At 44.6% G+C, this 20,805-nt stretch overlaps 2 protein-coding genes across 2 annotated transcripts in view; one reads left to right on the top strand and one right to left on the bottom strand.

The window, feature by feature from the left end:
• Nucleotides 1–3,215: 3,215 nt before the first annotated feature.
• On the bottom strand, nucleotides 3,216–8,396 carry LOC128654683 (cytochrome c oxidase assembly factor 4 homolog, mitochondrial). Its single transcript, XM_053708732.1, has 2 exons — nucleotides 8,359–8,396; nucleotides 3,216–3,697 (listed from the first exon to the last, which is right to left on the bottom strand). Exon 2 carries the CDS (start codon nucleotides 3,691–3,693, stop codon nucleotides 3,436–3,438), a length of 258 nt encoding a protein of 85 aa, XP_053564707.1. The 5' UTR covers nucleotides 3,694–3,697; nucleotides 8,359–8,396; the 3' UTR covers nucleotides 3,216–3,435.
• A 74-nt stretch (nucleotides 8,397–8,470) lies between these two features.
• Nucleotides 8,471–20,805, top strand: part of PAAF1 (proteasomal ATPase associated factor 1) — a 148,910-nt gene continuing 136,575 nt past the window's right edge. Inside the window, exons 1-3 of the mRNA XM_053708733.1 lie at nucleotides 8,471–8,563; nucleotides 16,791–16,831; nucleotides 19,853–19,956. Of these exons, the coding sequence (XP_053564708.1) occupies nucleotides 8,517–8,563; nucleotides 16,791–16,831; nucleotides 19,853–19,956 (192 nt within the window). The 5' untranslated portion in view covers nucleotides 8,471–8,516. The remainder of the gene's footprint in view (nucleotides 8,564–16,790; nucleotides 16,832–19,852; nucleotides 19,957–20,805) is intronic.

Below are 20,805 nucleotides of genomic sequence, written 5' to 3' on the forward strand. Positions count from 1 at the left end.
GAGATCCATCTTATAGTCCCGGTAGCGATGTTTTATCGATTCAAGATCTCTGTTCCGGCCACCCACTGCATTGACTGCATTCCTAATCTCATTCCAGAGCCTCCTCTTGTCAGTCGGGGTAGTCTTCTGGTGCTGCAGCCTCCTATACCTGGCCATATAGGCCTCTATGAGGGCCTCCTTCTCCTCCATCGAAAACCTCGCCTCCCTAGTCGCCTTGGCCTTCCCCTGTGACGATGCCATCTGTTTCCCGGACTGTGAAGCCCTACTCTGTCCGCCACTGGGCCCAGCCACTTGTTCATCTTGAACCAAGTGGCTGGGTCCACCCACCGCTTCCTGCCCCCCTTCCTGCCCTGTTCCTCTCCCCCTCCCTCTCCTCCCCCCTCTACCTCTCCCCTGCCTGGCCTCCATCTGTTCCCTAAACTAAACCCCAAATAATCAAACAAAAAGTGAGTGTGATGAAATGAAAGGGGGTCAAAATAAAGAACTAAAAAGACAAAAAAAGTGCTGAAAGTGTGAGAGGGATGTAAAAAAACAAAGAGGGTAAGGAGTATTTAAATAAACCAAAAGAAGAAGAAGACTAAAAGGAGGATATGTAAACTAAATGTAACTAGGGGATGGGTATGGGATGGGTATGGGATAAGAGTAAATGGGATGAAAGGGAATGGGACTACAGGGAATGGGGTATGGAGTGTAGTATGAGGGGGTAGGGGGTATGGAGTGTATGTAGTGTTATTGATAAGTGTATGTATGTATTGAATGTGTTTGCGTGTAAATGTGTTAAGTGTACAGAAAAATCACTCGCTCGCTAACTCACACTACTACTAATTCTCACTAACACACTACTACTAATTCTCACTAACAAACACTCCCACTAACTCTCACTAACTACCAGTAACTTACGCTCCCACTAACAACTCCCACTAACTCACTCACGCTCCCACTAACAGACTCTCTCCCACTCCCACTAACTCACTCACGATAACACTAACAACTGACTCTCTCACGCTAACACTAACTCACTCACAATAATGCACCAACTCTCTAATATTAAACCTCCAATCTCCAAAGACCCAACAGCAACACAGTCAAAGAAACCCTGCTTGTGTGGTGCTTATATACCCTGTGTAAATGTTTAATGATGTACCTATTTGCGTTGTAAATTGTGTTCATGTGTGCTTTATTATCAATTAATATTAGTGCAATGTGTATTAGGTGTGTGAATTTGCGCATGCTCATTTTGAGTTAGTATTTGTGGAATGTGTAGAATGCGATGATGTCATAGTGGTCGTTTTCTCTAACATTGTCCAATAGTATTCTTTTTTAAATGTGAATTTGCGATGGTGTGTTCTTAGTGAAGTGTTGTATATGTATGTTTGTCCTAATATATAGTTATATTGAATGTGATTATTTTTCTAGTGTATGTATATATTTTTTATTCCTTGTTGTTATTTTGCGATTTTCCGCATCTTAAAGTATATGCGTATTCCCCGTATTAAATTTTATTTCAAATCCCCCCGTTTGTGAATGTGTAATGCTTGTGTGCTTTGTTGATTGATTGTTGTTGTGACATTTGCGGCGTGTTATTGTTGTGCATGATGTGGTATGCGTCATATGACCGAGCTGTGCGTATTTCTCGCGAGATTGAGTGTTAGGTGAAAAAAGCTTTTTTTTTTGCTTTCCCATTGATCTCTATGGGAGACTGTCTTACGCGGGCAGTATTACGCGTGTGACATACACGCGTTAGGAGCATCGTTAGATGGTCTGTTTTGAACTCTAAATTCCGGAGTCAAACAATGCCGTGCGTTAGACATAAAACACGCGTGGCGGTAGCAACCCATCTACCGCCGAACTCCAAATCTAGCCGCTAGTAAGCCAATTCCCTTTAGAGCTTTTAGTTATTCCTTTATATTCAAATTTTGTTAGCTGTGATTCTAGAGTTTTAGCTCTTCTTGCTGAAAATCCGATACCTTTGGCTATCTTATCTGTAAGTTTATTATCCTGCTCTAGTATTAATGTTTTTGATGATATTACAAACTTTTCGATATGTTGACTGTATGTTGTAACAAAATAAATACTTTCATTTTTATTTTTGGTTTTAGTTTTGTTGGGTTTATTTTGTGTCAAAAGGGAATCCCTTGATTTTTTCCTCACTTCATTTTTTTTATCTTTTTGAGCATTACTTCATTATATCCTCGTTCTTTCAGTTGCGTTTCTAGTTTTTGTGCATGTAAATCATACTTTGCTAGATCTGTACAGTTTCTTTCTATTCGGACAAATTGCCCTTTTGGTATACCTTTCTTTAAGTGTGTGGGGGGGGGGGGGGGTGACATGAGTCAGCTCTTAGTATTGTGTTTCCACTGATTTTTTCATAAATAATTCTGATTCTACAGTCCCTGTTTCTTTATTGCCTGAAAGGGTTACATCTAGGAAATGTATGGCATCACTGGATATCTCGAATGTGAATTTTAAATTGTTATCATTTAGAAACTCTACAAAATGTGGTATTAATTCCTTGTTGTCTTTCCAAATCAAAAGAAGATCATCTATATACCTGGTATATAGGTGTATATGTATATGTAAATATATTATCATCTCCAAAGATGCGGTGGGCTTCCATCCAACCCAGATATAAATTTGCGTATGTGGGAGCAAATGTTGCTCCCATCGCTGTTCCACATCTTTTGAGATAATAAGTGCCATTAAACAAAAAATAATTATGGACCAAATCTACAAAGTGTACAAATTATTTGGGAAATTGTATTGTGTAAAAAAATAATTGATTGCTTTCCTTCCTAATTTGTGCGGTATGCAAGAGTACAATGATTCTGCATTAATTGTGATCCATTTCAATTCTTGTGTTATCTGCATTAGATGTTTAGTGTCTTTCAAGTGGCCTGGTAGCTGTTTAACTAATGACTGTAGAATATGGTCATGCCATTCCCCCAGGGATCCGATACCTGACACTATCTGTCTCCCTGGGGGAGAGTTCACTTGTTTCTGGATTTTAGGAACATATCTAAAATTAGCTACTCTTGGATATTTAGATACTAGATAATCAATATCTTCACTTGTAAGGAACCCTAGCTGTTTTCCATGGTTCATGGCTTTGGCTGCGGTGTCTTTGCCTCCTCCCGGTGGCCAGGTGTTGAATTCCCAACAGTAATTAATTCATGGACTCTCCATGCCAGGAAAGAAAATCATTTATCAGGTAAGCATACATTTTGTTGTTTTTAATATTAATAACTGATGTCACATTCCCATATGTACAAATCTGTATAGGAAACACATTAAATTGTATTGCTGCAGTAATATAAATGTCCGACAGCCTCTGTGCTGCATCATAGGATTGTCCTAGGAGCAAAAGTAATAAAGTTTGACCTTTACAGAAAATGTCCACTGAGCTTCCGGTCACCACTGGTTAAACCCAGACACTGGCTAGGAGGTTTTCAGCTGCTTCTGGCTTCTCATGTTCATCAGCTCCTCAGCTCGCTGTTTCTGATACTCCTGCATGCAAGCCTTAAAGCTCTGCACATGCGCCTGACACTTCCTCCAGTCCTGGTGCTCAGCCATACACTCCTGCACGGCGTAGTGTGCGGCTGCGCAACCAGTGCGTCCAATCATTTGGTCCAGGGGATCCTCCTCATCCTCAGAATTTCTGCTGCGATTGTGAGCTTGTGGAGTAGGAGTGGACATCTCCCTGCGTAAGAAATAAATACAAATCCAAGGTGTGTATTAATAAAGCTGAGACAAATATTAGAAAAATAACTTGCAATTAAAGGGGACATGCAACCCAACATTCTCCTTCATGTTTCAGGTAGAACGTACGATTTTAAACAACTTTCCAATTTACTTCTATTATCAGATTTGCTTCATTCTCTTGGTATCCTTTGTTGATCGAGCAGATATGCACTACTAGGAGCTAGCTGAGCACATTGGGTGAGCAAATGACAAGAGGCATATATGTGCAGTCATCAGCTAGCTCCCAGTAGTAGCAAATTATATAATAGAGGTAAGTAAGAAAGTTTTTTTTTTTTTTTAAAGTGTATGCACTAATGAATCATGAAAGAAAACAATTGGGTTTCATGTCCCTTTAAAGCTAAAAAAGTTAAATGCCTTTAAAACAAAACAAAAGAAGATAATTCAAAAGTAATAAACAGCAACCAAGAATACAGCACCTGAGACTTATGCTCCCATTTATAGTGCCGCATAGGTGTTAGTGCCCCTACAAGTGGTTTTACTGTTATTAAAGGGACATTAAACACTTTGAGATGATAATATAAAATGATACGATTATATATATGTAAACGCTGCAATATACTTTTTATTATTTATTTTGTCCCCTTTTCCTCTAATTCCATTCTGAAATTGTGAACTTTTTAAATCCTGTTAGAAACGGAAGTGCAGAACACTGTTATATTCCACACAGCCATTGGCTGCACACTCTAGTGACCTATTTATAACTGTCCCTATTTGGGCACAGCAGAGAAAGAAACCTAGGTTACAACATGGCAGCTCCCATTGTTTTATATAAATTAAAACTTAACAGTTATTTTGTCAATATTTAAACAACTAAGGAGACTTTAAAAATACATCTACATGTTATTCTAAGACTAATGCATCATTTTATATAGCATTTACTTACGGCTAGATTACGAGTCTTGCGTTAAAGCTCATAACGCTGCTTTTTTTACTACCGCTGCTATTACAAGTCTTGTAGGTACAGCTGTACCGCACACTTTTTTTGCCTTACCGCAAATCAACTTACGCAATTTGCGTATAGTCTTTTTTCAATGGGACTTCCATAGCGCCGGTATTACAATTTGTTTTTTTGAGGCCAAAAAGTGAGAGGTACAGCCTATCCCGCAAGATTCGTAACGCATTCTAAAGTCAGTAGTTATGAATTTTACACTACAAAGCCGTAGCATAAAACTCATAACTAAAGTGCTAAAAAGTACACTAACACCCATAAACTACCTATTAACCCCTAAATCGAGGCCCTCCCACATCGCAAACACTAAAAAAAATAAATAGGATTGAGCTTGCATTCTATTGGCTGTTCCGATCAGGGAGATTAGGGGTTAATAAATATAATGTAGGTGTCGGCAATGTTGGGGGCAGCACATTAGGGGTTAATAAGTATAATGTAGGTGGCGGCGATGTCCGGAGCGGCAGATTAGGGGTTAATAAGTGTAAGATTAGGGGTGTTTAGACTCGGGGTTCATGTTAGGGTGTTAGGTGTAAACATAAATTTAGTTTCCCCATAGGAATCAATGGGGCTGCGTTACGGAGCTTTACGCTGCTTTTTGCTGGTGTTAGGCTTTTTTTCAGCCGGCTCTCCCCATTGATGTCTATGGGGAAATCGTGCACAAGCATGTAAAACCAGCTCACCGCTGACTTAAGCAGCGCTGGTATTGGAGTGCGGTATGGAGCTCAATTTTGCTCTACGCTCACTTCTTGTCTTTTAACGCCGGGTTTAGAAAAACCTGTAATACCAGCGCTGTAGGTAAGTGAGCGGTGACAATAACGTGCAAGTTAGTACCGCACCCCTCATAACGCAAAACTCGTAATCTAGACGTTGGTGTTTAATGTCCCTTTAAAAGCTTTACATTGTAAACTGACACATGCCATATTCCAGGGCATGACAAATCTGGATCAACACAGCTCCTAAATCTTTACTTTTGGCACCCATTTTATCCCTGTATATTCCATCCTTGGTTTAAAGAAAAATAAAACATGCCAGACTCAATATTCTGCCAGGCATCTAAAGTCATAGATTTGCCACCCTCTGTCATATATTTCTGAATGAGCTAAAGCAGAAAATGAAATAAAAATTACAGTGTCAACTAAACAAAAAGGATTGCTTGCTTTTTACTCTAGTTTAGCAGAGAATCTGTTCACATTGGGAAAGTGACCTAGATAGTATTAATCCAGCTGTACAAATACCTGGCACTCACAGGCTGATCGAACAGAACTAAGTTACTACTTTACTCACTACCTGAGGCTGAGTGTAATCAGTAAGTATAATTATGTACAAAGTAACAATAACCTGAGCAGCACTCACCTGTCACTCACAGACTGCTCTCACAGACCTGAGTAAGTTACTACTTTACTTGTTACCTGAGGCTGAGTAGAATTAGTAAGTATAATTATGTACAACGTAACAATAACCTGAGCAGCACTCACCTGTCACTCACAGACTGATCTCACAGACCTGAGTTAGTTACTACTTTACTTGTTACCTGAGGCTGAGTGTAATCATTAAGTATAATTATGTACAAAGTAACAATACCCCTGAGCAGCACTCACCTGTCACTCACAGACTGATCTCACAGACCTGAGTTAGTTACTACTTTACTTGTTACCTGAGGCTGAGTGTAATCAGTAAGTATAATTATGTATAAAGTAACAATACCCCTGAGCAGCACTCACCTGTCACTCACAGACCTGAGTTAGTTACTACTTTACTTGTTACCTGAGGCTGAGTGTAATCAGTAAGTATAATTATGTACAAAGTAACAATAACCTGAGCAGCACTCACCTGTCACTCACAGACTGATCTCACAGAACTGAGTTAGATACTAGTTGTTACCTGAGGCTGAGTGTAATCAGTAAGTATAATTATGTACAAAGTAACAATAACCTGAGCAGCACTCACCTGTCACTCACAGGCTGATATCACAGAACTGAGGCTGAGTGTAATCAGTAAGTATAATTATGTACAAAGTAACAATAACCTGAGCAGCACTCACCTGTCACTCACAGGCTGATCTCACAGAACTGAGTTAGTTACTATTTGTTACCTGAGGCTGAGTGTAATCAGTAAGTATAATTATGTATAAAGTAACAATAACCTGAGCAGCACTCACCTGTCACTCACAGACTGATCTCACAAAACTGAGTTAGATACTATTTGTTACCTGAGGCTGAGTGTAATCAGTAAGTATAATTATGTACAAAGTAACAATAACCTGAGCAGCACTCACCTGTCACTCACAGGCTGATATCACAGAACTGAGGCTGAGTGTAATCAGCAAGTATAATTATGTACAAAGTAAGAATAACCTGAGCAGCACTCACCTGTCACTCACAGGCTGATATCACAGAACTGAGGCTGAGTGTAATCAGTAAGTATAATTATGTATAAAGTAACAATAACCTGAGCAGCACTCACCTGTCACTCACAGGCTGATATCACAGAACTGAGGCTGAGTGTAATCAGTAAGTATAATTATGTACAAAGTAACAATAACCTGAGCAGCACTCACCGGTAACTCACAGGCTGATCTCACAGAACTGAGTTATTACTTTACTTGTTACCTGAGGCTGAGTGTAATCAGTAAGTATAATTATGTACAAAGTAACAATAACCTGAGCAGCACTCACCTGTCACTCACAGGCTGATCTCACAGAACTGAGGCTGAGTGTAATCAGTAAGTATAATTATGTATAAAGTAACAATAACCTGAGCAGCACTCACCTGTCACTCACAGGCTGATCTCACAGAACTGAGGCTGAGTGTAATCAGTAAGTATAATTATGTACAAAGTAACAATAACCTGAGCAGCACTCACCTGTCACTCACAGGCTGATCTCACAGAACTGAGGCTGAGTGTAATCAGTAAGTATAATTATGTACAAAGTAACAATAACCTGAGCAGCACTCACCTGTCACTCACAGGCTGATATCACAGAACTGAGGCTGAGTGTAATCAGTAAGTATAATTATGTACAAAGTAACAATAACCTGAGCAGCACTCACCGGTAACTCACAGGCTGATCTCACAGAACTGAGTTATTACTTTACTTGTTACCTGAGGCTGAGTGTAATCAGTAAGTATAATTATGTACAAAGTAACAATAACCTGAGCAGCACTCACCTGTCACTCACAGGCTGATCTCACAGAACTGAGGCTGAGTGTAATCAGTAAGTATAATTATGTACAAAGTAACAATAACCTGAGCAGCACTCACCTGTCACTCACAGGCTGATCTCACAGAACTGAGGCTGAGTGTAATCAGTAAGTATAATTATGTACAAAGTAACAATAACCTGAGCAGCACTCACCTGTCACTCACAGGCTGATCTCACAGAACTGAGGCTGAGTGTAATCAGTAAGTATAATTATGTACAAAGTAACAATAACCTGAGCAGCACTCACCTGTCACTCACAGGCTGATCTCACAGAACTGAGGCTGAGTGTAATCAGTAAGTATAATTATGTACAAAGTAACAATAACCTGAGCAGCACTCACCTGTCACTCACAGGCTGATCTCACAGAACTGAGGCTGAGTGTAATCAGTAAGTATAATTATGTACAAAGTAACAATAACCTGAGCAGCACTCACCTGTCACTCACAGGCTGATCTCACAGAACTGAATTGGTTTCGCTGTTACTCCTGGATGGCTTCAGAAAACTAACCAGCAGCTGTAAAGGACAGTGTCTGTGACCCGGATATACAAACCATGTGACATATACTTCCTGTTTTTTTTTAGCTATTGCCTGAGAGCACCAAGATGGCAGACAGAATCTATTTGCAAAGTGATTGGGCGCAGAGTCTAAGGTTTGTGCGAAACTGTGTGACTGAGAGCAGAGCCTGGTGTGTATGTGTGACTGAGAGCAGAGCCTGGTGTGTATGTGTGACTGAGAGCAGAGCCTGGTGTGTATGTGTGACTGAGAGCAGAGCCTGGTGTGTATGTGTGACTGAGAGCAGAGCCTGGTGTGTATGTGTGACTGAGAGCAGAGCCTGGTGTGTATGTGTGACTGAGAGCAGAGCCTGGTGTGTATGTGTGACTGAGAGCAGAGCCTGGTGTGTATGGGAGACTGAGAGCAGAGCCTGGTGTGTATGTGAGACTGTGTGACTGAGAGCAGAGCCTGGTGTGTATGGGAGACTGTGACTGAGAGCAGAGCCTGGTGTGTATGTGAGACTGTGTGACTGAGAGCAGAGCCTGGTGTGTATGTGAGACTGTGTGACTGAGAGCAGAGCCTGGTGTGTATGTGTGACTGTGTGACTGAGAGCAGAGCCTGGTGTGTATGGGAGACTGTGTGACTGAGAGCAGAGCCTGGTGTGTATGGGAGACTGTGTGACTGAGAGCAGAGCCTGGTGTGTATGTGAGACTGTGTGACTGAGAGCAGAGCCTGGTGTGTATGTGAGACTGTGTGACTGAGAGCAGAGCCTGGTGTGTATGTGTGACTGTGTGACTGAGAGCAGAGCCTGGTGTGTATGTGTGACTGAGAGCAGAGCCTGGTGTGTATGTGTGACTGAGAGCAGAGCCTGGTGTGTATGTGTGACTGAGAGCAGAGCCTGGTGTGTATTTGTGACTGAGAGCAGAGCCTGGTGTGTATGTGTGACTGAGAGCAGAGCCTGGTGTGTATGGGAGACTGTGTGACTGAGAGCAGAGCCTGGTGTGTATGTGAGACTGTGTGACTGAGAGCAGAGCCTGGTGTGTATGTGTGACTGAGAGCAGAGCCTGGTGTGTATGGGAGACTGTGTGACTGAGAGCAGAGCCTGGTGTGTATGGGAGACTGTGTGACTGAGAGCAGAGCCTGGTGTGTATGGGAGACTGTGTGACTGAGAGCAGAGCCTGGTGTGTATGGGAGACTGTGTGACTGAGAGCAGAGCCTGGTGTGTATGGGAGACTGTGTGACTGAGAGCAGAGCCTGGTGTGTATGGGAGACTGTGTGACTGAGAGCAGAGCCTGGTGTGTATGGGAGACTGTGTGACTGAGAGCAGAGCCTGGTGTGTATGGGAGACTGTGTGACTGAGAGCAGAGCCTGGTGTGTATGGGAGACTGTGTGACTGAGAGCAGAGCCTGGTGTGTATGGGAGACTGTGTGACTGAGAGCAGAGCCTGGTGTGTATGGGAGACTGTGTGACTGAGAGCAGAGCCTGGTGTGTATGGGAGACTGTGTGACTGAGAGCAGAGCCTGGTGTGTATGGGAGACTGTGTGACTGAGAGCAGAGCCTGGTGTGTATGGGAGACTGTGTGACTGAGAGCAGAGCCTGGTGTGTATGGGAGACTGTGTGACTGAGAGCAGAGCCTGGTGTGTATGGGAGACTGTGTGACTGAGAGCAGAGCCTGGTGTGTATGGGAGACTGTGTGACTGAGAGCAGAGCCTGGTGTGTATGGGAGACTGTGTGACTGAGAGCAGAGCCTGGTGTATGGGAGACTGTGTGACTGAGAGCAGAGCCTGGTGTATGTGAGACTGTGTGGCTTAGAGCAGAGCTTGGTGTATATGAGACTGTGTGACTGAGAGCAGAGCCTGGTGTGTATGGGAGACTGTGTGACTGAGAGCAGAGCCTGGTGTGTATGGGAGACTGTGTGACTGAGAGCAGAGCCTGGTGTGTATGGGAGACTGTGTGACTGAGAGCAGAGCCTGGTGTGTATGGGAGACTGTGTGACTGAGAGCAGAGCCTGGTGTGTATGGGAGACTGTGTGACTGAGAGCAGAGCCTGGTGTGTATGGGAGACTGTGTGACTGAGAGCAGAGCCTGGTGTGTATGGGAGACTGTGTGACTGAGAGCAGAGCCTGGTGTGTATGGGAGACTGTGTGACTGAGAGCAGAGCCTGGTGTGTATGGGAGACTGTGTGACTGAGAGCAGAGCCTGGTGTATGGGAGACTGTGTGACTGAGAGCAGAGCCTGGTGTATGGGAGACTGTGTGACTGAGAGCAGAGCCTGGTGTATGTGAGACTGTGTGGCTTAGAGCAGAGCTTGGTGTATATGAGACTGTGTGACTGAGAGCAGAGCCTGGTGTGTATGGGAGGACTGTGTGACTGAGAGCAGAGCCTGGTGTGTATGTGAGACTGTGTGACTGAGAGCAGAGCCTGGTGTGTATGGGAGACTGTGTGACTGAGAGCAGAGCCTGGTGTGTATGGGAGACTGTGTGACTGAGAGCAGAGCCTGGTGTGTATGGGAGACTGTGTGACTGAGAGCAGAGCCTGGTGTGTATGGGAGACTGTGTGACTGAGAGCAGAGCCTGGTGTGTATGGGAGACTGTGTGACTGAGAGCAGAGCCTGGTGTGTATGGGAGACTGTGTGACTGAGAGCAGAGCCTGGTGTGTATGGGAGACTGTGTGACTGAGAGCAGAGCCTGGTGTGTATGGGAGACTGTGTGACTGAGAGCAGAGCCTGGTGTGTATGGGAGACTGTGTGACTGAGAGCAGAGCCTGGTGTGTATGGGAGACTGTGTGACTGAGAGCAGAGCCTGGTGTGTATGGGAGACTGTGTGACTGAGAGCAGAGCCTGGTGTGTATGGGAGACTGTGTGACTGAGAGCAGAGCCTGGTGTGTATGGGAGACTGTGTGACTGAGAGCAGAGCCTGGTGTGTATGGGAGACTGTGTGACTGAGAGCAGAGCCTGGTGTGTATGGGAGACTGTGTGACTGAGAGCAGAGCCTGGTGTGTATGGGAGACTGTGTGACTGAGAGCAGAGCCTGGTGTGTATGGGAGACTGTGTGACTGAGAGCAGAGCCTGGTGTGTATGGGAGACTGTGTGACTGAGAGCAGAGCCTGGTGTGTATGGGAGACTGTGTGACTGAGAGCAGAGCCTGGTGTGTATGGGAGACTGTGTGACTGAGAGCAGAGCCTGGTGTGTATGTGAGACTGTGTGACTGAGAGCAGAGCCTGGTGTATGTGAGACTGTGTGGCTTAGAGCAGAGCTTGGTGTATATGAGACTGTGTGACTGAGAGCAGAGCCTGGTGTATGTGAGACTGTGTGACTGAGAGCAGAGCCTGGTGTATGTGAGACTGTGTGACTGAGAGCAGAGCCTGGTGTATGTGAGACTGTGTGACTTAGAGCAGAGCTTGGTGTATATGAGACTGTGTGACTTAGAGCAGAGCTTGGTGTATATGAGACTGTGTGACTTAGAGCAGAGCTTGGTGTATATGAGACTGTGTGACTTAGAGCAGAGCTTGGTGTATATGAGACTGTGTGACTTAGAGCAGAGCTTGGTGTATGTGAGACTGTGTGACTTAGAGCAGAGCTTGGTGTATGTGAGACTGTGTGACTGAGAGCAGAGCCCGGTGTGTATGTGAGACTGTGTGACTGAGAACAGAGCTTGGTGTATATGAGACTGTGTGACTTAGAGCAGAGCTTGGTGTATGTGAGACTGTGTGACGGAGAGCAGAGCCTGGTGTGTATGTGTGACTGAGAGCAGAGCCTAGTGTGTATGTGTGACTGAGAGCAGAGCCTGGTGTATGTGAGACTGTGTGACAGAGCAGAGCCTGGTGTATGTGTGACTGAGAGCAGAGCCTGGTGTGTATGTGAGACTGTGTGACTGAGAGCAGAGCCTGGTGTGTATGTGAGACTGTGTGACTGAGAGCAGAGCCTCTAGTGTATGTGAGACTGTGTGACTGAGAGCAGAGCCTCTAGTGTATGTGAGACTGTGTGACTGAGAGCAGAGCCTCTAGTGTATGTGAGACTGTGTGACTGAGAGCAGAGCCTGGTGTGTATGGGAGACTGTGTGACTGAGAGCAGAGCCTGGTGTGTATGGGAGACTGTGTGACTGAGAGCAGAGCCTGGTGTGTATGGGAGACTGTGTGACTGAGAGCAGAGCCTGGTGTGTATGGGAGACTGTGTGACTGAGAGCAGAGCCTGGTGTGTATGGGAGACTGCGTGACTGAGAGCAGAGTCTCTAGTGTATGTGAGACTGTGTGACTGAGAGCAGAGCCTGGCATGTATGTGAGACTGTGTGACTGAGAGCAGAGCCTGACGTGTATGTGAGACTGTGTGACTGAGAGCAGAGCCTCTAGTGTATGTGAGACTGTGTGACTGAGAGCAGAGCCTGGTGTGTATGGGAGACTGTGTGACTGAGAGCAGAGCCTGGTGTGTATGGGAGACTGTGTGACTGAGAGCAGAGCCTGGTGTGTATGTGAGACTGTGTGACTGAGAGCAGAGCCTGGTGTGTATGTGAGACTGTGTGACTGAGAGCAGAGCCTCTAGTGTATGTGAGACTGTGTGACTGAGAGCAGAGCCTGGTGTGTATGGGAGACTGTGTGACTGAGAGCAGAGCCTGGTGTGTATGGGAGACTGTGTGACTGAGAGCAGAGCCTGGTGTGTATGTGAGACTGCGTGACTGAGAGCAGAGCCTCTAGTGTATGTGAGACTGCGTGACTGAGAGCAGAGCCTGGTGTGTATGGGAGACTGAGAGTAGAGCCTGGTGTGTATGGGAGACTGTGTGACTGAGAGCAGAGCCTGGTGTGTATGGGAGACTGTGTGACTGAGAGCAGAGCCTGGTGTGTATGGGAGACTGTGTGACTGAGAGCAGAGCCTGGTGTGTATGTGAGACTGCGTGACTGAGAGCAGAGCCTCTAGTGTATGTGAGACTGTGTGACTGAGAGCAGAGCCTGGTGTGTATGGGAGACTGAGAGTAGAGCCTGGTGTGTATGGGAGACTGTGTGACTGAGAGCAGAGCCTGGTGTGTATGTGAGACTGCGTGACTGAGAGCAGAGCCTCTAGTGTATGTGAGACTGTGTGACTGAGAGCAGAGCCTGGTGTGTATGGGAGACTGTGTGACTGAGAGCAGAGCCTCTAGTGTATGTGAGACTGTGTGACTGAGAGCAGAGCCTGGTGTGTATGTGAGACTGTGTGACTGAGAGCAGAGCCTGGTGTGTATGTGAGACTGTGTGACTGAGAGCAGAGCCTGGTGTGTATGGGAGACTGTGTGACTGAGAGCAGAGCCTGGTGTGTATGGGAGACTGTGTGACTGAGAGCAGAGCCTGGTGTGTATGGGAGACTGTGTGACTGAGAGCAGAGCCTGGTGTGTATGGGAGACTGTGTGACTGAGAGCAGAGCCTGGTGTGTATGTGAGACTGTGTGACTGAGAGCAGAGCCTGGTGTGTATGGGAGACTGTGTGACTGAGAGCAGAGCCTGGTGTGTATGGGAGACTGTGTGACTGAGAGCAGAGCCTGGTGTGTATGGGAGACTGTGTGACTGAGAGCAGAGCCTGGTGTGTATGGGAGACTGTGTGACTGAGAGCAGTGCCTGGTGTGAATGGGAGACTGTGTGACTGAGAGCAGAGCCTGGTGTGTATGGGAGACTGAGAGTAGAGCCTGGTGTGTATGTGAGACTGTGTGACTGAGAGCAGAGCCTGGTGTGTATGTGAGACTGTGTGACTGAGAGCAGAGCCTCTAGTGTATGTGAGACTGTGTGACTGAGAGCAGAGCCTCTAGTGTATGTGAGACTGTGTGACTGAGAGCAGAGCCTGGTGTATGTGAGACTGTGTGACTGAGAGCAGAGCCTGGTGTGTATGTGAGACTGTGTGACTGAGAGCAGAGCCTCTAGTGTATGTGAGACTGCGTGACTGAGAGCAGAGCCTGGTGTATGTGAGACTGTGTGACTGAGAGCAGAGCCTCTAGTGTATGTGAGACTGTGTGACTGAGAGCAGAGCCTCTAGTGTATGTGAGACTGTGTGACTGAGAGCAGAGCCTCTAGTGTATGTGAGACTGTGTGACTGAGAGCAGAGCCTCTAGTGTATGTGAGACTGTGTGACTGAGAGCAGAGCCTCTAGTGTATGTGAGACTGTGTGTCTGAGAGCAGAGCCTCTAGTGTATGTGAGACTGTGTGACTGAGAGCAGAGCCTCTAGTGTATGTGAGACTGTGTGACTGAGAGCAGAGCCTCTAGTGTATGTGAGACTGTGTGACTGAGAGCAGAGCCTGGTGTATGTGAGACTGCGTGACTGAGAGCAGAGCCTGGTGTATGTGAGACTGTGTGACTGAGAGCAGAGCCTCTAGTGTATGTGAGACTGTGTGACTGAGAGCAGAGCCTCTAGTGTATGTGAGACTGTGTGACTGAGAGCAGAGCCTCTAGTGTATGTGAGACTGTGTGACTGAGAGCAGAGCCTCTAGTGTATGTGTGACTGAGAGCAGAGCCTCTAGTGTATGTGAGACTGTGTGACTGAGAGCAGAGCCTCTAGTGTATGTGAGACTGTGTGACTGAGAGCAGAGCCTGGTGTGTATGTGAGACTGTGTGACTGAGAGCAGAGCCTGGTGTGTATGTGAGACTGTGTGACTGAGAGCAGAGCCTCTAGTGTATGTGAGACTGTGTGACTGAGAGCAGAGCCTCTAGTGTATGTGAGACTGTGTGACTGAGAGCAGAGCCTGGTGTGTATGTGAGACTGTGTGACTGAGAGCAGAGCCTGGTGTATGTGAGACTGCGTGACTGAGAGCAGAGCCTGGTGTATGTGAGACTGTGTGACTGAGAGCAGAGCCTCTAGTGTATGTGAGACTGTGTGACTGAGAGCAGAGCCTCTAGTGTATGTGAGACTGTGTGACTGAGAGCAGAGCCTCTAGTGTATGTGAGACTGTGTGACTGAGAGCAGAGCCTCTAGTGTATGTGAGACTGTGTGACTGAGAGCAGAGCCTCTAGTGTATGTGAGACTGTGTGACTGAGAGCAGAGCCTCTAGTGTATGTGAGACTGTGTGACTGAGAGCAGAGCCTCTAGTGTATGTGAGACTGTGTGACTGAGAGCAGAGCCTCTAGTGTATGTGAGACTGTGTGACTGAGAGCAGAGCCTGGTGTGTATGTGAGACTGTGTGACTGAGAGCAGAGCCTCTAGTGTATGTGAGACTGTGTGACTGAGAGCAGAGCCTGGTGTGTATGTGAGACTGTGTGACTGAGAGCAGAGCCTGGTGTGTATGTGAGACTGTGTGACTGAGAGCAGAGCCTGGTGTGTATGTGAGACTGTGTGACTGAGAGCAGAGCCTCTAGTGTATGTGAGACTGTGTGACTGAGAGCAGAGCCTGGTGTGTATGTGAGACTGTGTGACTGAGAGCAGAGCCTGGTGTGTATGTGAGACTGTGTGACTGAGAGCAGAGCCTGGTGTGTATGTGAGACTGTGTGACTTGAGAGCAGAGCCTGGTGTGTATGTGAGACTGTGTGACTGAGAGCAGAGCCTCTAGTGTATGTGAGACTGTGTGACTGAGAGCAGAGCCTCTAGTGTATGTGTACACTTGTCTGCAGAGCCTGGTGTATATGTGTGTATATGTGACTGCAGAGCCTGGTGTATATTTGAAGACAAAGCCCAATGATTTACAAATAAATAATTATAATAAAGCCTTTTCTTTGTGTTTTTTGGTAAATACAAAGCTTGGTCTGTTTATCTGATTGCAGTGTTGCTGATGTGTGTGTGCAACACTGCTGTGTGTGTGAGCTGATGTATCTAGCCAGCATTGTTTGTGTGTATGTGATTGCTGTGTGTGTGTGTGTGTGAGCTGATGTTTATGGCCACTTGGCCAGCACTGCTTGTGTATGTGTGTGTGATTGCTGTCTGTGTGATGTGTGATTGCGGTGTGTTTGTGATTGCTGTCTGTGTGATGTGTGATTGTGGTGTGTGTGTGTTATTGGTCTGTGTGATGTGTGTGTTTGTGATTGCGCTGTGTGTGTGATTGCGCTGTGTGTGTGATTGCGCTGTGTGTGTGATTGCGCTGTGTGTGTGATTGCGCTGTGTGTGTGTGATTGCGCTGTGTGTGTGTGTGATTGCGCTGTGTGTGTGTGATTGCGCTGTGTGTGTGTGATTGCGCTGTGTGTGTGTGTGATTGCTGTCTGTGTGATGTGTGTGTGATTGCTGTCTGTGTGATGTGTGTGTGATTGCTGTCTGTGTGATGTGTGTGTGATTGCTGTCTGTGTGATGTGTGTGTGCTTGTGTATATGAGATCACCCTCCCATCATGTGTTTATCATGTTTACTGTCTCTGTGCCACTGTTTTATATGAAGTGGATTAACTGTAACAATAGCATCTGCTTCTAATGCTTTTATGTAGGAATAACTTGAGCTTTTTCTCATTTTTTAGGAAGGCAGAAGGTGAAGCCTGGGTGTCGTGCAAGATATCAGGTATTGTTCATAAAGGGACAGTAAAGTCAACATTAAACTTAAATGTTTTGGATAGCGCATGACATTTTAAAGAACTTCCCAACTGACTCCTCTAGGCATCCTTTGTTAAAGAGTAATTCTAGCCATATTGCAACAGAACAGTGTTTACACTGTTTATAGCAATGCTATACTTTGTTGCAAATACTGCTGCTATAAATAGACACATGCACACTCTTATCAACCTAGCAAGGTTTAAGCTTCATCAGAAGATACCAAGAGAACAAAGCAAGTTTGATAATAAACAGGCCAGGTTTTCAGGATGACCTTGGATGAGAGCAGTAAAATAACCATGTTTACTAATCGGCTGATTATTTTTCGCTGTGCTCCAGTTAAGATGTCCTCAAAATCTTGCCTGTTAGGGAGGCCTGAGACTGGTTTGAAAACCCCTGCTCTATCTAAACCATGAACATTGTAAAGGCATATGAGACCCAACAGTTTCCTTGTGTGATTCAGACAGAATATGCAGTTTTTAAAAAAGCTTTCAATTTACTTTTATTTTCCAATTTGCTTCATTCCTATGATATTCTTTGTTGAAGAGAGATACCTAGGTAGGCATCTGAAGCACTACATGACAGGAAATAGTGCTGACATCTAGTGCTCTTGCAACTGGATAATATTATTGTAAAACTGCTGCCATATAGTGCTCCAGACACGTGCACGCTCCTGAGCTTACACCCTGCTTTTCAACAAAGATACCAAGAGATCAAAGACAAACTGATAATTGAAGTAAATTAGAAAGTTGTTTAAAATCGCATGCTCTTTGTGAATCATCAGAGAAAATGCTGGGTTTAATTTCCCTTTCATTTTGATATAACTTTATTTGCGCTTAATGTTCTATCATCTATCTCCAGATTTGATTGTTTGGTTCACCTCCTATGTTTGCAGTCGGTGTCACCTCCTATGTTTGCAGTCGGTGTCACCTCCTATGTTTGCAGTCGGTGTCACCTCCTATGTTTGCAGTCGGTGTCACCTCCTATGTTTGCAGTCGGTGTCACCTCCTATGTTTGCAGTCGGTGTCACCTCCTATGTTTGCAGTCGGTGTCACCTCCTATGTTTGCAGTCGGTGTCACCTCCTATGTTTGCAGTCGGTGTCACCTCCTATGTTTGCAGTCGGTGTCACCTCCTATGTTTGCAGTCGGTTTCACCTCCTATGTTTGCAGTCGGTTTCACCTCCTATGTTTGCAGTCGGTTTCACCTCCTATGTTTGCAGTCGGTTTCACCTCCTATGTTTGCAGTCGGTGTCACCTCCTATGTTTGCAGTCGGTGTCACCTCCTATGTTTGCAGTCGGTTTCACCTCCTATGTTCGCAGTCGGTTTCACCTCCTATGTTCGCAGTCGGTGTCACCTCCTATGTTTGCACTCGGTGTCACCTCCTATGTTTGCACTCGGTGTCACCTCCTATGTTTGCACTCGGTGTCACCTCCTATGTTTGCACTCGGTGTCACCTCCTATGTTTGCACTCGGTGTCACCTCCTATGTTTGCACTCGGTGTCACCTCCTATGTTTGCAGTCGGTTTCACCTCCTATGTTCGCAGTCGGTTTCACCTCCTATGTTCGCAGTCGGTTTCACCTCCTATGTTTGCAGTCGGTTTCACCTCCTATGTTTGCAGTCGGTTTCACCTCCTATGTTTGCAGTCGGTTTCACCTCCTATGTTTGCAGTCGGTTTCACCTCCTATGTTTGCAGTCGGTTTCACCTCCTATGTTTGCAGTCGGTTTCACCTCCTATGTTTGCAGTCGGTGTCACCTCCTATGTTTGCAGTCGGTGTCACCTCCTATGTTTGCAGTCGGTGTCACCTCCTATGTTTGCAGTCGGTGTCACCTCCTATGTTTGCACTCGGTGTCACCTCCTATGTTTGCAGTCGGTGTCACCTCCTATGTTTGCAGTCGGTGTCACATCCCATTTACTTGGGATTCCAGTTGTATAATAAAATGCATGAAATAACCCTGTGGCAGCGCCTCCCATATAGCACAAATGTCCTGAAATAATAATGTGGTGATCTGTGATATTACTCTGCTCCAGACTTGTGCACACGCCTGTGCTTACCCCTCTGCTTTTCAACAAAAGATACCAAGAGAACAAAAAATGTTTGCTCTGTCTGAATCATAAAATACAAATTTGGGGTTTCATGTCCCTTTAAATGCCCAAGTAGCAATACTGTATTAAAATTATTGCCATTATGATCAGATAATTCGTAATGATTTTGTATCCACGCAGCATTTCCGTCTTTGACAAGTACTGCATCTGGATTGACATTATGGGCAAATTTTTTTTTTTTTTTTTTTTTTTTTAGTGAAACATTTGCAAGCTATTTTGAAATTTATATTCAGTTTTAAATTAGGCAGTTACAGTAAAGCACCAGCTCTATTGCAGTGTGCTGAATAACTGGTAAATAAAGCAATTTACTAATATTTTGCAGCAGTTAAAAATTGAATTGTAAATTGGTTGCAGAGAAATAAAGACATTTTGATAAGATTTTAAAATGTTTCTCAAATTTGATTAATTTGCTCTTGGTCTAACCTCACAAATTATAAGGTAAAAATGAAATAATTAAAAAAGGTGCATTGCTTACAAGAACGTCTTACATTCAGGAGTCGCAGCTTTTGAGACCAGGAAAAGCTAAGGGGTGGAGTTGAAAAAAATCCCTGAGAACCAGTCATCAATCGATGCCCTTCCATTTTGCAGCGCTGCTCACTATTTTACTGTTCTATTCAAACAGCGCTTATACAGCCAGAGAACAGCCTGGCGTGGAGCAGCGCTACAAAGTGAAATCGCTTAAAGGTCCTGTATGTGTCCCGTTGTTTCTGCTAACGTCTCCATAATAAATCGCTTAGTCCACTCCATAATACCATTTGGAACCTGCACATCCACTGTAGAAATATGAGCTACTAGACAACCGAGAATATTTTTTATTAATTAATTTCACAGTTTTTATATCTTTATTCTGCGTGGTGATTTTCTCCCATACAATTTAATTCTACAGGAAAACCCACAGTTTACGGCAGTCTGAAGTGTCAGGGCTTAGGCCAAGATGGGATTCCTGAAGTCACTTCCTCAGAAGAGTTTGTTGTGTATGAAGTTACTAAGGTACGAGATGGGCCCTTTTTCTGGGATACACTATTGAAGCTGGTTGTTTTTGCTAACTAGTCTGACTTGTGGTAGAAGGTAATATGAGGAAGGTTATTATCTTGTGAGAGGTTAATAGAAGCTCTATGTGCATACAGAAAAGCTTATACTTCAGAATATCCTACAATACTGATATGTTGGGGGATGCCACCGTTCTGTCCATAAGGGTTGGTGAAATTTGAGGTGGTTGATCTTCAGGACTGTGTGATCTATAATGGGGCATAAGGATGTACTAAATGTTCCATAATGTGTGTGCAGGGTAAGGCTGTATAATTGCTGATTAAAGGTACAGTCAACACAAAAAACATAATTTATGTAAGAACTTACCTGATAAATTCATTTCTTTCATATTGGCAAGAGACCATGAGCTAGTGACGTATGGGATATACATTCCTACCAAGAGGGGCAAAGTTTCCCAAACCTCAAAATGCCTATAAATACACCCCTCACCACTCCCACAATTCAGTTTAACGAATAGCCAAGAAGTGAGGTGATAACAAAAGGAGTAAAATAGCATATAAAAAGAGGAACCAGAAAAATAATTGTGTTTTTTTATACAAAAAAAAACATAACCACCAATAAAAGGGTGGGCCTCATGGACTCTTGCCAATATGAAAGAAATGAATTTATCAGGTAAGTTCTTACATAAATTATGTTTTCTTTCATGTAATTGGCAAGAGTCCATGAGCTATTGACGTATGGGGGATAAAATAACAGCTATTTCCACTGAGAAATTAAATCCACACAATAATTAAGTTATCCTTAAAAAAAACTTAAATCAAAAGCAGTAGAATCAAACTGAAACAGCTG

Source organism: Bombina bombina, chromosome 3, assembly GCF_027579735.1.
Source record: "Bombina bombina isolate aBomBom1 chromosome 3, aBomBom1.pri, whole genome shotgun sequence".
NCBI lineage: Eukaryota > Metazoa > Chordata > Amphibia > Anura > Bombinatoridae > Bombina > Bombina bombina.